Consider the following 15,430-nt stretch of genomic DNA (forward strand, 5'->3'; position numbering starts at 1 on the left):
TGTCCGTACCATCCACTGCCCTGTGATGTTGCTCATGCCTCAGGGCTGCGTTGATGGTCTTGTGACCCCGGCCCCAGTGAGCTCGATGTGCACCGAATGGGAAAGGGGCACTGGTGAAACCGACATTCGACTCCGGGCTCTCACGGTGCCGTCTTGGTTGTAACAATTACTGGGTCGCACCACCCTCACCCCCAATCCGGAGCTTCCGGCTCAAACTAGATACGCGGTCACTCAGCTTCCACCGCCCAGCGTGGGCTCAAACACAGGGGATGTGCTGCGGGGGCGGGGGGTGCGGTCTTTGAAGGCAGACAATTTTACAACCTGAAACCACGGAGTCAGTCTTACCTGCGCAAGACAACGCTGGGCGAAGATCAATGGAGTTCATGAGGCCAGAATCTTCATCCGCAAACTTGTCAAAAATATCCTGCGATCATGAAGAGGTGGAATCGTAAACCTGTCGCAAGCTCCTCCGTCTCAATGTCACCACAGTCACCCATCCCTCACACTCTCCCTCCGCACAATGCTCTCACAGAGATGATCTACTCAATGTCCCTCACACTCTCCGAGAGATGATCCACTCACTCTCCGAGAGATGATCTACTCACTCTCCCTACACTCTCCGAGAGATGATCTACTCACTCTCCCTACACTCTCCGAGAGATGATCTACTCACTCTCCCTACACTCTCCGAGAGATGATCTACTCACTCTCCCTACACTCTCCGAGAGATGATCTACTCACTCTCCCTACACTCTCCGAGAGATGATCTACTCACTCTCCCTACACTCTCCGAGAGATGATCTACTCACTCTCCCTACACTCTCCGAGAGATGATCTACTCACTCTCCGAGAGATGATCTACCCACTCTCCGAGAGATGATCTACCCACTCTCCGAGAGATGATCTACCCACTCTCCGAGAGATGATCTACTCACTCTCCCTACACTCTCCGAGAGATGATCTACTCACTCTCCCTATACTCTCCGAGAGATGATTTACTTACCTGCAGTTTCTTCACCTGTATCACCAGCTGTTCTGCCTCCTGGGGTTCCAGCCATCCCTGTTGACCGGGGGCCTGGGCATCAAATGTTAAGGTTATTTAACAATCTCAGAAACTGTCCAAAAATCACAGGAACAGGAAACCGTTTTAAGGCTTTTACATCAATGATTATCTGGTTTCTGACAGAGATCTCCTTCTGGAATGTTCTGTTGCTGGAATTCTTATTTGTTGACTAGTCAAGTTCACAATTTATAAAACTCCACAGGATCCGGCTTCAAGTGGGAGACACAGATCAGCGGTTAACACTGCATGGACCCCCACCTCACACTGGGAGGGAACTGACCCCCACCTCACACTGGGAGGGAACTGACCCCCACCTCACACTGGGAGGGAACTGACCCCCACCTCACACTGGGAGGGAACTGACCCCCACCTCACACTGGGAGGGAACTGACCCCCACCTCACACTGGGAGGGAACTGACCCCCACCTCACACTGGGAGGGAACTGACCCCCACCTCACACTGGGAGGGAACTGACCCCCACCTCACACTGGGAGGGAACTGACCCCCACCTCACACTGGGAGGGAACTGACCCCCACCTCACACTGGGAGGGAACTGACCTTCCACTCAGCACACTGGAGCATTCAGACCCCCACCTCACACCACGTCACACTTGGCCCCCACCTCACACCACGTCACACTCGGCCCCCACCTCACACCACGTCACACTTGGCCCCCACCTCACACCACGTCACACTTGGCCCCCACCTCACACCACGTCACACTTGGCCCCCACCTCACACCACGTCACACTCGGCCCCCACCTCACACCACGTCACACTCTGACCCCACCTCACACCACGTCACACTCTGACCCCACCTCACACCACGTCACACTCGGCCCCCACCTCACACCACGTCACACTCGGCCCCCACCTCACACCACGTCACACTCGGCCCCCACCTCACACCACGTCACACTCGGCCCCCACCTCACACCAGGGCGCATTCTGACCCCACCTCACACCACGGCGCACTCTGACCCCACCTCACACCAGGGCGCATTCTGACCCCACCTCACACCAGGGCGCACTCTGACCCCACCTCACACCAGGGCGCATTCTGACCCCACCTCACACCAGGGCGCACTCTGACCCCACCTCACACCAGGGCGCATTCTGACCCCACCTCACACCAGGGCGCATTCTGACCCCACCTCGCACCACGGTGCACTCTGACCCCACCTCACACCACAGCGCACTCTGACCCCACCTCACAAAATGGCGCACCCCGATCCCACCTCACTCCATGGCGCACTCTGACCCCGCCTCATGTTATTAGCAAACAGTTTCTGTAAAAGATACATCGACTGCAAACACCAAACTGCAGCAGGTCTCCAGCGTCAGGTAGAACCTATCAGGGGAGGCTGTTGGGAGATAGGGGGGAAGGGAAGGAGAGAGAGAGACAGAGAGAGAGAGAGAGAGAGACAGAGCAAGAGACAGAGAGCGAGAAAGAGAAAGACCGTGAAAGAAAGAATTAATATTCAAAAGCATTTTTATTTTACATATATATTTTCTGCTGCTCTGGGGTCTGTAAGGTGGGGGGGTGGAGGGCTGTTCTCCGCTATTCATGCCCCAATCGTGAGCCCCTGTAATACTCCAGAGTCCATCTCACACACTCTCCTGGGTGTGTGACAGAACTCGGGCACATTGGGGGGGTCCTGTGCTGCGGGGCGTCCAGCTCTAGAGACAGTCACTCGCTTGTGGTATGGGCCATGGAGTGGCTCAGTTACGCATGCTATTGGCCAAGGGGTAGGTTATTCTCTTGGACTATTAGTTAGGGAGCCTGTCCCCAGTGTTATTGGCCAGGCGGCGGATTACGTGCTATCTACAGGTCTCACCAACCTGAGTTGAAGATCTCCATGAATTCTGAGGCACTCAGGGTGTTGTTCTGTAAGAGAGGAGGATAGATATTTAACAACATATCCGTGAAATAAGCAGGATAATCCACCTGGTGTTAATCCATGGTCAGGTGTGGGAGCTTTTTCTGTTTGTGTAGCTGTAAATCTGAATGAAGAAATCAGCTATCACCTACACAAGGTAACACGTACCGGGCTCTGGCTCCTACACAGGATAACATGTACCGGGCTCTGTCACCTACACAGGATAACATGTACCGGGCTCTGTCACCTACACAGGATAACATGTACCGGGCTATCACCCTCACAGGATAACATGTACCGGGCTCTGTCACCTACACAGGGTGACACGTACCGGGCTCTGTCACCTACACAGGATAACATGTACCGGGCTATCACCCTCACAGGATAACATGTACCGGGCTCTGTCACCTACACAGGGTAACACGTACCGGGCTCTGTCACCTACACAGGGTAACACGTACCAGGCTTGTAGCATCCTTCAGGAGATCCAACACGCTTCTTTCCGTGTAGGAAGTGTCAGTCTCTGTCCAAACAATCTGGAACAAAAAAGGCAGAAAATGAGGACAAATTAAATTCAAAAAGGGGCAGCATAGGGAGAATTCAGATAATCGAGCGAATCTATCAGTGATGATAAAGGAGGGGGGAGAGTGCACAGTTCTGTCACTGTGCAATCGACACCATGCATTTGTGGATGGAAATGTCTATGATAACATGGACACAGAAAGCTCTCTTTACTTTGAATAAAAGTCCAGTTACCTAAGAGTTTTTTTTAATGCCGCGGGAATAATCTCGGAACTCGAGCCCTCCCTCCTGTCATCAGCACTGAGAGGCCCCAGTCTAAATTGGTTGATGTTCTGATATCTGGGGAGACATCCAGGTCAGAGAAACATTTCCATGGCAATAAACCATGACACAGATATCAGCCGCACACTGTACTTGAAGTTGACCAGTAGGTCACTGCAGGTCATGGGATCTTGACACAAAGGTAGCCCAGCCCCTCTCTGGCTGCCACAGCCAGTATGCAGGGAGTTTGGTCAGTCGCAATTTAAAACCAATGAATGTTCAATCCAAACGGTCAATAATTTAAGAGACTGAGTTTATCGATGTAGGAAATAGAAAATGTCCCAGTGAGTCACATCCAAGGATGGGGCTGAGGCAAATTGATGGGACAGTGCAGAGGAAACTTTACTCTGTATCTAACCTGTGCTGTACCTGCCCTGGGAGTGTAGAGGGAGCTTTACTCTATATCTAACCCGTGCTGTGCTTGCCCTTGGAGTGTTAGATGGGACAGTGCAGAGGGAACTTTACTCTATATCTAACCCGTGCTGTGCTTGCCCTTGGAGTGTTAGATGGGACAGTGTAGAGGGAACTTTACTCTGTATCTAACCCATGCTGTGCTTGCCCTGGGAGTGTTAGATGGGACAGTGCAGAGGGAACTTTACTCTGTATCTAACCCATGCTGTACCTGGCCTGGGAGTGTAGAGAGAGCTTTACTCTATATCTAACCCGTGCTGTACCTGCCGTGGGAGTGTTTGATGGGACAGTGCAGAGGGAACTTTACTCTGTATCTAACCTGTGCTGTGCCTGGCCTGGGAGTGTAGAGGGAGCTTTACTCTGTATCTATCCCGTGCTGTACCTGCCCTGGGACTGTTTGATGGGACAGTGCAGAGGGAGCTTTACTCTGTATCTAACCCGTGCTGTTCCTGCCCTGGGAGAGTTTGATGGGTCAGTGTAGAGGGGGTGGAGCAGGACCGACTCCTCACTTCCGTGCCCCTCCCCCTCCCCCCCTCACAATTACCTGCGGGTTGAAGGTGCTGGTGGTGATGCTGTTCTCTCTGTAAAAACAGAAACTGATGATTACAACACAAACAGCAGTGGAGCTGCCCATGAGACCACATTGCATCAACTGTGACTCTCTCATTGAATGTGAAAGAATCACCAGGGATTTAAACCCAGAAACACCGCGGATATAAACCCAGAACACCAGGGATTTAAAGCCAGAAAGACCAGGGATTAAAATCCAGAAAGATCAGGGATTTAAAGCTAGAAACACCAGGGATTTAACACAAGGGTATCTCCTCGCGGCTGGCAAAGAACTTGGAGCACCAGGGGGAGGATCCAGTTGTCGCAGCCCACATAGGAACCAACGACATAGGTAGAACTAAGAATGAGGTTCTGCTGAGGGAGTTCGAGGAGCTGAGATCTAAATTAATGAGCAGAACCTCAAAGGTAATAATCTCTGGATCACCTGAGCCACACGCAAATCGGCATAGGGTCATGCAGATCAGAGAGTTAAATGCGTGGCTCAAAGGAAGAGGAAGGGGTTTCGATTCATGACGCACTGGCACCAGTACTGGGGAAAGAAGGAGCTGTTCCGTTGGGACAGGCTCCACTTAAACTGGGTTGGGACCAGTGTCCTGGCGAATCGAATAACCAGGGCTGAAGATAGGGCTTTAAACTAAAAAGATTGGGGGGGGTCAGGTGAGGGGAAATTTAGAAATCAAAAGAGAAAAGACAAGGCAACAGAGCAGTGTAGTGATTTGGCTAAAGATAAGCAGAGTGTGACAGGAAGGGACAGAGAGCTTAACCGAAATAGTGCATCAACGAATAAGGTCAAAGCAGGGATTGATAATTAAAAAGTTAAAATTAAAGGCTCTTTATCTGAATGCATGAAGCATTTGTAACAAGATAGTCGAATTAGTGGCCAAAATAGAGATAAACAGGTTGATTTAATAGCCATTACAGAGACGTGCAAGGTGGCCAAGGTTGGGAACTAAATATTCCAGGGTACTTGACGGTTCGGAAAGATAGGCAGAATGGAAAAGGAGGGGGTGTAGCCCTGGTAATATAGGATGACATAAGGACAGTGGTGAGAAAGGATCTTGGCTCGGAAGATCAGTAAGTAGAATCAGTATGGATGGAGATAAGAAATAACAAGGGGCAGAAAACACTGGTGGGAGAAGTTTATAGGCCCCCTAACAGTAGCTTTACCGTTGGACAGGGTATTAATCAAGAAATAATAGGAGCTTGTAACAAAGGTAATACAATAATGTGGGGGACTTTAATTTTCATATAGACTGGGCAAATCAAACTGACAAAGGCAGTCGGAATGATGAGTTCATGGAATGTATTCGAGACAGTTTCCTAGAATAATACATCGTGGAACCAACCAGGGAACAGGCTAGTTTAGATCTTGTATTGTGTAATGAGACAGGTTTAGTAATCTCATAGTAAAGGATCCTCTGGGGAAGGGTGATCATAATATGATAGAATTTCACATTGTGTTTGAGAGTGACAGGCTTAAGTCCAAAACTAGAGTCTTAAACTTAAATAAAGCCACTACATAGGTATGAGGGGTGAATTAGCTAAGATAGATTGGGAAATTAGATTACAAGATATAACGGTAGATAAGCAGTGGCAGGCATTTAAAGAAATATTTCAGAGTTCTCAACGCATATACATTCCATTGAAAAATAAAAACTCCACGGGAAATGCGATTCATCCATGGCTAACTAAAGAAGTTAAGAATAGTATTAGATTAAAAGAAGAGGCTTATAATGTTGTGAAGAATAATAGTAAGCCTGAGGATTGGGAGTTTTAGAAACCAGCAACGGACGACCAAAAAATTGATAAAAAGGGAGAAAATAGAATATGAGAGTAAAGTAGCAAGAAATATAAAAATAGATTGTAAGAACTTCTACAAGTATGTAAAAAGGAAGAGAGTAGCAAAAGTAAACGTTGGTCCCTTAGAGGCTAAAACAGGAGAAATTATAATGGGGAATAAGGAAATGGCAGAGACGTTAAACAAATATTTTGTATCTGTCTTCACAGTAGAAGACACAAAAAGTATACCAAAAATAGTGGGGAACCAAGAGGCAAATAAGAGCGAGGAACATAAAACAATTAATATCAGTACAGAAAAAGTACTAGACAAACTAAAGGGACTAAAAGCCAACAAATCCCCTGGACCTGATGGCCTACATCCGAGGGTTCTAAAAGAGGTGGCTGCAGAGATAGTGGATGCATTGGTTACGATCTTCCAAAATTCCCTAGATTCTACAATGGTCCCAGTGGATTGGAAGGTAGCAAATATAACAGCACTATTCAAGAAAGGAGGGAGAGAGAAAACAGGGAACCACAGGCCAGTTAGCCTGACATCAGTCGTCAGGAAAATGCTGGAATCCATTGAGGAAGTGATAACAGGGCACTTAGAAAATCATATTACAATTAGGCAGAGTCAACTGGTTTTATGAAAGGGAAATCGTGTTTAACAAATTTATTAGAGTTCTTTGAAGATGTAACTACCAGGGTAGATAAAGGGGAACCAGTGGATGTTGTATATTTGGATTTCCAAAAGGCATTCGATAAGGTGCCGCATAAAAGGTCGCTATGCAAGATAAGGGCTCGTGGGGTTGGGGGTAACATATTAACATGGATAGAGGATTGGTTAACGGACAGAAAACAGAGAGTAGGGATAAACGGGTCATTTTCAGGTTGGCAGGCTGTAACTAGTGGGGTGCCGCAAGGATCAGTGCTGGGGCCTCAGCTGTTTACAATCTATATTAATGACTTAGATGAAGGGACCGAGTGTAATGTATCCAAGTTTGCTGACGATACAAAGGTAGGTGGGAAAGTAAGCTGTGAGAAAGACACAAAGAGTCTGCAAAGGGATATAGTCAGGTTAAGTGAGTGGGCAAGAAGGTGGCAGATGGAGTATAATGTGGGGAAATGTGAGGTTATTCACTTTGGTAGGAAGAATAGAAAAGCAGAATATTTTTTAAATTGTGAGAAACTATTAAATGTTGGTGTTCAGAGATCTGGGTGTCCTCGTACAAGAAACACAGAAAGTTAACATGCAGGTACAACAAGCAATTAGGAAGGCAAATGGCATGTTGGCCTTTATTGCAAGCGGGTTGGAATACAAGAGTAAGGAAATCTTACTACAATTGTACAGGGCTTTGATGAGACCACACCTGGAGTACTGCATACAGTTTTGGTCTCCTTATCCAAAGAAGGATATACTTGCCTTAGAAGCGGTGCAATGGAGGTTCACTAGATTAATTCCTGGGATGAGAGGGTTGTCCTATGAGGAGAGATTGAGTAAAATGGGCCTATACTCTCTGGAGTTTAGAAGAATGAGAGGGGATCTCATTGAAACATATAAGATTCTGAGGGGGCTTGACAGGGTGGAGGTTGTTTCCCCCGGCTGGCGAGTCTAGACTAGGGGGCAGAGTCTCAGGATGAGGGGTCAGCCATTTTAGACTGAGATGAGGAGGAATTTCTTCACTCAGAGGGTTGTGAATCTTTGGAATTCTCTACCCCAGAGGGCTGTGGATGCTGAGTCGTTGAAATTTCATCGAGATAGATAGATTTTTGGACTCAAGGGGAATCAAGGGATTCAAGGGATAAGGGGACCGGGCAGGAAAGTTTTCCCCCAACTGAACGTACTACCAGTAGCTGTGAAGCGAGCAGATCCTACTGCCAGCTCACAGGCCAGACTACGTCATGGCTTTGGTCATGGGCAGGTTGACCTGTAACCTGTGAGGTCATCTGTATGGGCTGACATTAAGCCCTCACTGTTGTCGACGTTACTTTTGCAGTGGCTGACCAGATACTGGCTGTTCCCTGGCATCATAGAACATTATGGCCAGACTAACCATGTGGGCACTATTTCTCCCTAGGACCAAAGATCAGCCACGATCTTACTGAATGGCGGAGCAGGCTCGAGGGGTTGTATGGCCTACTCCTGCTCCTATTTCTAATGTTCTTAAACCCAGGAACACCGGGTGAGCAGTTTATTGATGAGTAAATGCCCCTTCATAGCATTGTTGACAACTCCTTACATTACTTTGCTGATGATTGGCAGTAGGCTGATGGGGCGGTAATTGGCCGGGTTGGATTTGTCCAGATCATGAACTCCTTCATAACTTTAAAAATCCCTATCAGGTCTCCTCTTAGTCTTCCCTTTTCCACAGAAAAGAAACTTAGCCTGCTCAATCTTCCCTGATGGGCCCCCAAATGTTCTTGGTGTCCAGGGTCGCAAGAACTTTTAATCTGGCTCTGGGCGGTTCGTTACACCTAGATGGTACGTTATGCCCAGGCAGTATGTTACACCCAGGTTGGACAGACAGAAATCTGCCCTCAAGAATGGGGCAGGTTGTGGAACAAAATTTTTAAATAATAAATTTGTGCGCAGGATTAATGCGATGTGAATTCACTGACATTCCACAGAGAGTGAAACTATTCCGTCCCCATTGAGTTTAACGGTTGCCCTCGATGTTGTACCTGGACACGTTGTTTTTCTTTGCAAAAATCCGCAGAAAGAACTCTCCCTCCTTTTTCTTGAACGTGGATGGCACGATGACATACTCGCCCGGAGGGAGCTGCAGGCGCCTAGTCACTGCCCGGCTGTTGATGTAATCACCTGACTGAAACACAGGCCTTTGATGACGGAAGAACTTCTTGCCAAAGGGGGAGGTCTTGTTCTGAAACTTGATGGAATAATTATTAGAGGTGTGAGCAAACCTGTTAATTACAGCGGAGCATGTGATTACATGCTGCCTCATTAGTTTCTCCTACTTAACAATCCACTTGGACTCCCGCATGTGTGTTAGTGAGGGAAAGCTGAACAAGCCACGACTCATTCACGTCTTGCTCAATGTTACTGAACGGTTACACTGCGAGTCCTTCTGAGATGTGATTCAGCTCGTTCACTGTCAGATCAGCCTGGTTTAGACTGATTGGTGTCAGCAGGGGGAAATAGTGCCCACATGGTTAGTCTGGCCATAATGTTCTAGGATGCCAGGGAACGGCCAGTATCTGGTCAGCCACTGCAAAAGTACTGTCGACAACAGTGAGGGCTTAATGCCAGCCCATACAGATGACCTCACAGGTCACAGGTCAACCTGCCCACGACCAAAGCCATGACGGAGTCTAGCCTGTGAGCTGGCAGTAGGATCTGCTCGCTTCACAGCTGCTGGTAGTACTTTCAGTTGAGGGGGGAAACAAGTTAGGCTGGGTCTGACTGCAACAGCATTGGGTTCCGCACTCAGAGGGAACCTGAGAGGCAGGGAAAATGGGCAATGGACGGAGTCCAGGAACGGTGTGGAAAGAGTTAGCGGTGAAGCTAAAAGGTATCTAGAAGTCTTAGTAGACTCAAAACTCAATATACGAAAAAGATGGGCAGAGAAAGACAAGCTGGTCCATTGAGTCTGTCCCATTCAGTCAAGTTGCAACATGACCCGCAGTAGTTCCCACCCACCAGCAGTAATGTAGTCTCCTGGGACAGGCAAAAAAAACAGATTGAAAAAGACCCTGGGCCAATTCAGATTAAAAAAAAAGAGTTCTGGGAAATTCCACTCGGACCGCCAAAGGTGATTGGAAATGAGTTCCAGGAGACAACAGTGACCATGAGGTATATCACCCAAAGGCCCACCTACCTTTTGTATTACATGTCCATCCAATGCAGAGCTTCAATCAACAAAACCAACAGAATATAAGTCAGAGGCGGTCGTGATCGAACTGTGCAGGGCTTTGGTCAGGCCGCACCCTGAGAACGGTGTCCCGTTCTGGTCACTGAGACACAAGGGAGACAGTCAAACACTGGCGGCAGTGCAGAGAAGAACCACAGGGCTGATCACTAGTGTCAGGGTTTGAGTTATGGGGAAATACTGGAGAGACTTGTGCTCTGAGAGGTGACCTTAAAGAGGGATATAAGCTTGTTAAGGGAATGATAAAGCTAAATCCAGAATATTACTTTATATTAGTAATATACTCATACTGTAAGAGTAGGACAAGGAGGACACAGGTTCAAACTAGTAAAAGGTAAATTTAGGAGTGGTAACAAGAGGTTCCTCTTCACACAGTACATGGAATGGACTCTGGGTAGGGCATGGAAGGGGAAAGCTCTGGACTCATTCAACAAATAATTGGATGTTGCAGTGGGAGAGTGTGGGGTTGTTCTGTGTGGAGGAATTAAAACGGCCACCCTCATCCATAACTATCTTGGGATCTTGTGAACCATGCGGGGTACGGGGGGAATCAGTAAAATGGACTCCCCGTGACGTCGGAATAATGGGGGGTCACAGCGCTGTGGAATTCTCCTGTTTATCTGGCTCATCAGCCGTGAGTGCAGACAATCATCATCGGCGGGGGCTGGGGGGTTGGTGGGAGGAGAGGAGGGTAACCAGATCTCCTAAATATTTCCAACAGACGTCCAAGGGCAGTATCGGGGCAGCTGGATACGTACCTGTGAAGGGATCTGTAAGAGAAACACAAAGGGGTTACTATCCTAATAGCACATACAGCGCCCAACCCCACCCATATAACACACTGTTCAGTATTTACAGCACCCTCTGTGTAACACACTGTTCAGTATTTACAGCACCCTCTGTGTAACACATTGTTCAGTATTTACAGCACCCTCTGTGTAACACATTGTTCAGTATTTACAGCACCCTCTGTGTAATACACTGCTCAGTATTTACAGCACCCTCTGTGTAACACACTGTTCAGTATTTACAGCACCCTCCGTGCAACACATTGTTCAGTATTTACAGCACCCTCTGTGTAACACATTGTTCAGTATTTACAGCACCCTCTGTGTAATACACTGCTCAGTATTTACAGCACCCTCTGTGTAACACACTGTTCAGTATTTACAGCACCCTCTGTGTAACACACTGTTCAGTATTTACAGCACCCTCTGTGTAACACACTGCTCAGTATTTACAGCACCCTCCGTGTAACACACTGCTCAGTATTTACAGCACCCTCTGTGTAACACACTGCTCAGTATTTACAGCACCCTCTGTGTAACACACTGCTCAGTATTTACAGCACCCTCTGTGTAACACACTGTTCAGCACATGCAGCTCTGTGTGTGTCTGATGATGTTGGAGTTACTCACTGCGAAGATTTGGAATGCTATGTAGAGGAATTCGATCTTCTCCTTGTTTCGGCCGTGTTTCTGGAGGAGTTCCACAGCGACCGTGCAGGACAGTTCATCATCATCTGGATCATTATCCTCCTCGAGCAGTGTCAGTCTGTACTGGGGATTTGTTGAGAACGTTGCTACATAATGGGGGTGGAGGGGAACCAGGAGAGAACAAGAGAAACATCAGTGAATCAGCGAGCTCCGGGTTCAGAGGGATGCCCACTGAGTGTTGCCAGCCCTTAGAGATTGGCATCCCTGACTACTGTCCAGTTACACACGGGACATGTTCCATATGTGTCTGCTTTCCCAGCATATTCCTAATCAATCAATCAATCTAGTACCCCCACCCCCACCCCGGGCTGTACCTCCAGATCCCACAGATCTAGTACCCCCTAGGCTATACCTCCAGATCCCACAGATCTAGTACCCCCCTAGGTTGTACCTCCAAATCCTACAGATCTAGTACCCCCCTGGGTTGTACCTCCAGATCTAGTACCCCCTGAGCTGTACCCTCAGATCACACAGATCTAGTATCCCCCTGGGTTGTACCTCCAGATCCTACAGATCTAGTACCCCCCTGGGCTGTACCTCCAGATCCCACAGATCTAGTACCCCCCTGGGCTGTAGCTCCAGCTCCCACAGATCTAGCACACCTTGGAGCTGTACCTCAGACTCTCACCCTTGTGGGTCTTCACCTCCCTCAGGCTTCCCTTCTAGACAAGTTTTCAAAGCCAAACTTGTTGTCAACTGAACACAACTGCCTGATTTAAAAAAGCACATACATTTATAAAGTACTTTCTCACACTCTCAGGAGGCCCTAAACTACTTTACTTGTGTAAATTACTTCTCTTGTGTAGTCACTGTTGTTATGTAGGTAAACGGGGCAGCCAATTTCTGCACAGCAAGGTCCCAGATGTCTGTTTTTGGTGCCACTGGTTGAGGGATGTATGTTGGTTAGGACTCTGGGACATCTCCCTACTCTTTTTCCAATAATGCCATGGGATCTTTAACATCCACCTGAAGAGCCAGACAGGGCCTCAGTTTAGCATCTCATCCAAAAGACGGCACCTCCAACAATGCAGCACTCCCTCAGTACTGTGCTGGGAGTGTCAACCTGGATGATGGGCTCCAGACCTGGAGTGGGACTTGAACCCACGACCTTCTGACACAGAGACAAGAGTGATACCAATATAGCTAAACTGACACTTGACTGCTTCTTCTCTCAAGCGTTTCATCTTTGGTGCTGCCCTGCACTTTGGGCCTGGCCCTTTACCCCACGGGAAGGAAGTGGGGGTTTCTCAATATAAAAAAAATGTGTCTATGTAACTGCTACACGCGCTCCACCTATAGATACACAGGCTTCCCAATCCCCTGTGGGCACAGCCTCACTGTGAACCAGACTGTTTGCAACCTTGGTGTCCTATTTGACCCTGAGATGAGCTTCCAACCACACGTCTGCTCCATCACCAAGACCGCCTACTTCCACCTCTATAACATTGCCCGTCTTCGCCCCTGCCTCGGCTCATCAGCTGCTGAAACCCTCATCCATGCCTTTGTTACCTCTAGCCTTGACTATTACAATGCTCTCTTGGCCGGCCTCCTATCTTCCACCCTCCATAAACTTGAGTTAGGATGCTGCCCGTAAGCTAACTCGCTTTCACCCATCTCCTGTGCTTGCTGACCTATATTGGCTCCCGGTCCGGCAACGCCTCGATTTTAAAGTTCTCTACCTCGTGTTCAAATCCCTCGATGGACTCGCCCCTCCCTATCTCTTAAACCTCCTCCAGCCCTACAACTCTCCGAGATCTCTGTGCTCCTCCAATTCTGGCGACTTGCACATCCCCGATTTTAAATCGCTCCACTACTGGCAGCTGTGCCTTCAGCTGCCTAGGCCCTAAAGATCTGGAATTTCCTCCCTAAACCTCTCTGCCTCTGTACCTTTCTCTCCTCCTTTAAGATGCTCCTTAAAACCTCTCTCTTTTTTACCAAGCTTTTGGTCACTTGTCCTATTATCTCCTTATGTGGCTCAGTGTCAAATTCTGTTTGATAACACTCCTGTGAAGCGCCTTGGGACGTTTTACTACATTAAAGGCGCTATATAAATGCAAGTTGTTGCTGTTGTTGTATCAGAGTGTTCTCCAGCAGGAGGGTTTGTCCTCCCCAGGCGGATTAAACTCACCCCCTCTCCGGCTGCATGAATTCCACAGCAGAATGCAGGCTGGAGCATGTACAAAGAATGCAACTAACTTCACAGTTGAGATGATGAGAAACCGTTTGAGTTTCATGCTTGTGGTTTCCCAGCATGTTCTCAAACCACCCCACCCGCCCTTCACCCCAAGGCATTACTACACTGTAACATGCTCCAAATTGTGTCATATCATTCATCTACCGTGTGGAAACCTGTCTCTGTCCTGCGTTAACTAACTGTGTGCCAGGATCCAGTTACCCAGAGAGCAGGAAGCGAAACGAGTCTGGGCCGGCTCCTCCAGGGCTCACTATAGCCCTCCAACCCAGCCAGTCACTGTACAAGTGTCAGTGGGTAGCACTCTCGCCTCTGAGTCAGATGGTTGTGGGTTCAAGAGCTATTAATGAGTTGTACTTGGGTGTACAGGGCACAATTTCAAAATAAGCAGATGACACACAAAACTTGGAAGTGTAGTAAACAGTGAGGAGGATAGTAATAGGCATCAAGAGGACATAGACAGGCTGGTGGAATGGGCAGACACATGGCAGAGGAGATTTAACGCAGAGAAGTGCGAAGTGATACATTTTGGCCGGAAGAATGAGAACAGGCAATATAAACAAAATGGTACAATTCTAAAGGGGGTGCAGGAACAGAGGGACCTGAGGGTATATGTGCACAAATCTTTGAAGGTGGCAGGACAGGTTGAAAAAGCGGTTAAAAAAGCGTACGGAATCCTGGGTTTTATAAATAAAGGCATAGAGTACAAAAGCAAGGAAGTTATGTTGAACCTTTCTGAAACACTGGTACAGCTGGAGTATTGTGTCCAATCTGGGCATCACACTTTAGGAAGGATGTGAAGGCCTTGGAGACAGTGCAGAAAAGATTTACTGGAATATTCCCAGTGATGAGGGACTTCAGTTATGTTGATAGACTGGAGAAGCTGAGGTTGTTCTCCTTAGAGCAGAGAAGGTTGAGGAGATTTGATAAAAGTGTTCAAAGGGTTTAGATAAAATAAATAAAGAGGATCTGTTCCCATTGGCAGAGGGTCGAGAAGCAGAGGACACAGATTTAAGATGATTGGCAAAAGAACCAAAGGTGACAGGAGGAAAAACTTTTTTACGCAGTGAGTAGTTTTGATCTGGAATGTGCTGCCTGAAAGGGTGGTGGAAGCAGATTCAATGGTGGTTTTCAAAAAGGAATTGGATGAACACTTGAAGGGAAAAAATTTGCAGGGCTACAGGGAAAGAGCGGGGGAATGGGACTAACAGGATTGCTCTTTCAAAGAGCCGGCATGAGCTCGATGGGCGAAAGGCCTCCTTCTGTGCTGTGACCATGCTATGATTCTGTGCTATACTCCAGAGACTT

General features: G+C 47.9%; 1 protein-coding gene across 1 annotated transcript in view; it reads right to left on the bottom strand.

Moving 5' to 3' along the window:
• capn12 (calpain 12) overlaps positions 1-15,430 on the bottom strand; it is a 48,279-nt gene that overhangs the window by 16,762 nt on the left and 16,087 nt on the right. The window contains exons 10-18 of the mRNA XM_067975034.1: positions 11,854-12,017; positions 11,194-11,205; positions 9,231-9,436; positions 4,744-4,780; positions 3,407-3,481; positions 2,908-2,953; positions 2,368-2,429; positions 1,004-1,075; positions 346-424 (exon numbers count right to left, since the gene is read on the bottom strand). Coding sequence (XP_067831135.1) covers positions 346-424; positions 1,004-1,075; positions 2,368-2,429; positions 2,908-2,953; positions 3,407-3,481; positions 4,744-4,780; positions 9,231-9,436; positions 11,194-11,205; positions 11,854-12,017 — 753 coding nt within the window. The remainder of the gene's footprint in view (positions 1-345; positions 425-1,003; positions 1,076-2,367; positions 2,430-2,907; positions 2,954-3,406; positions 3,482-4,743; positions 4,781-9,230; positions 9,437-11,193; positions 11,206-11,853; positions 12,018-15,430) is intronic.

The sequence above is a fragment of the Heptranchias perlo genome, chromosome 41, assembly GCF_035084215.1.
Source record: "Heptranchias perlo isolate sHepPer1 chromosome 41, sHepPer1.hap1, whole genome shotgun sequence".
Taxonomy (NCBI): domain Eukaryota; kingdom Metazoa; phylum Chordata; class Chondrichthyes; order Hexanchiformes; family Hexanchidae; genus Heptranchias; species Heptranchias perlo.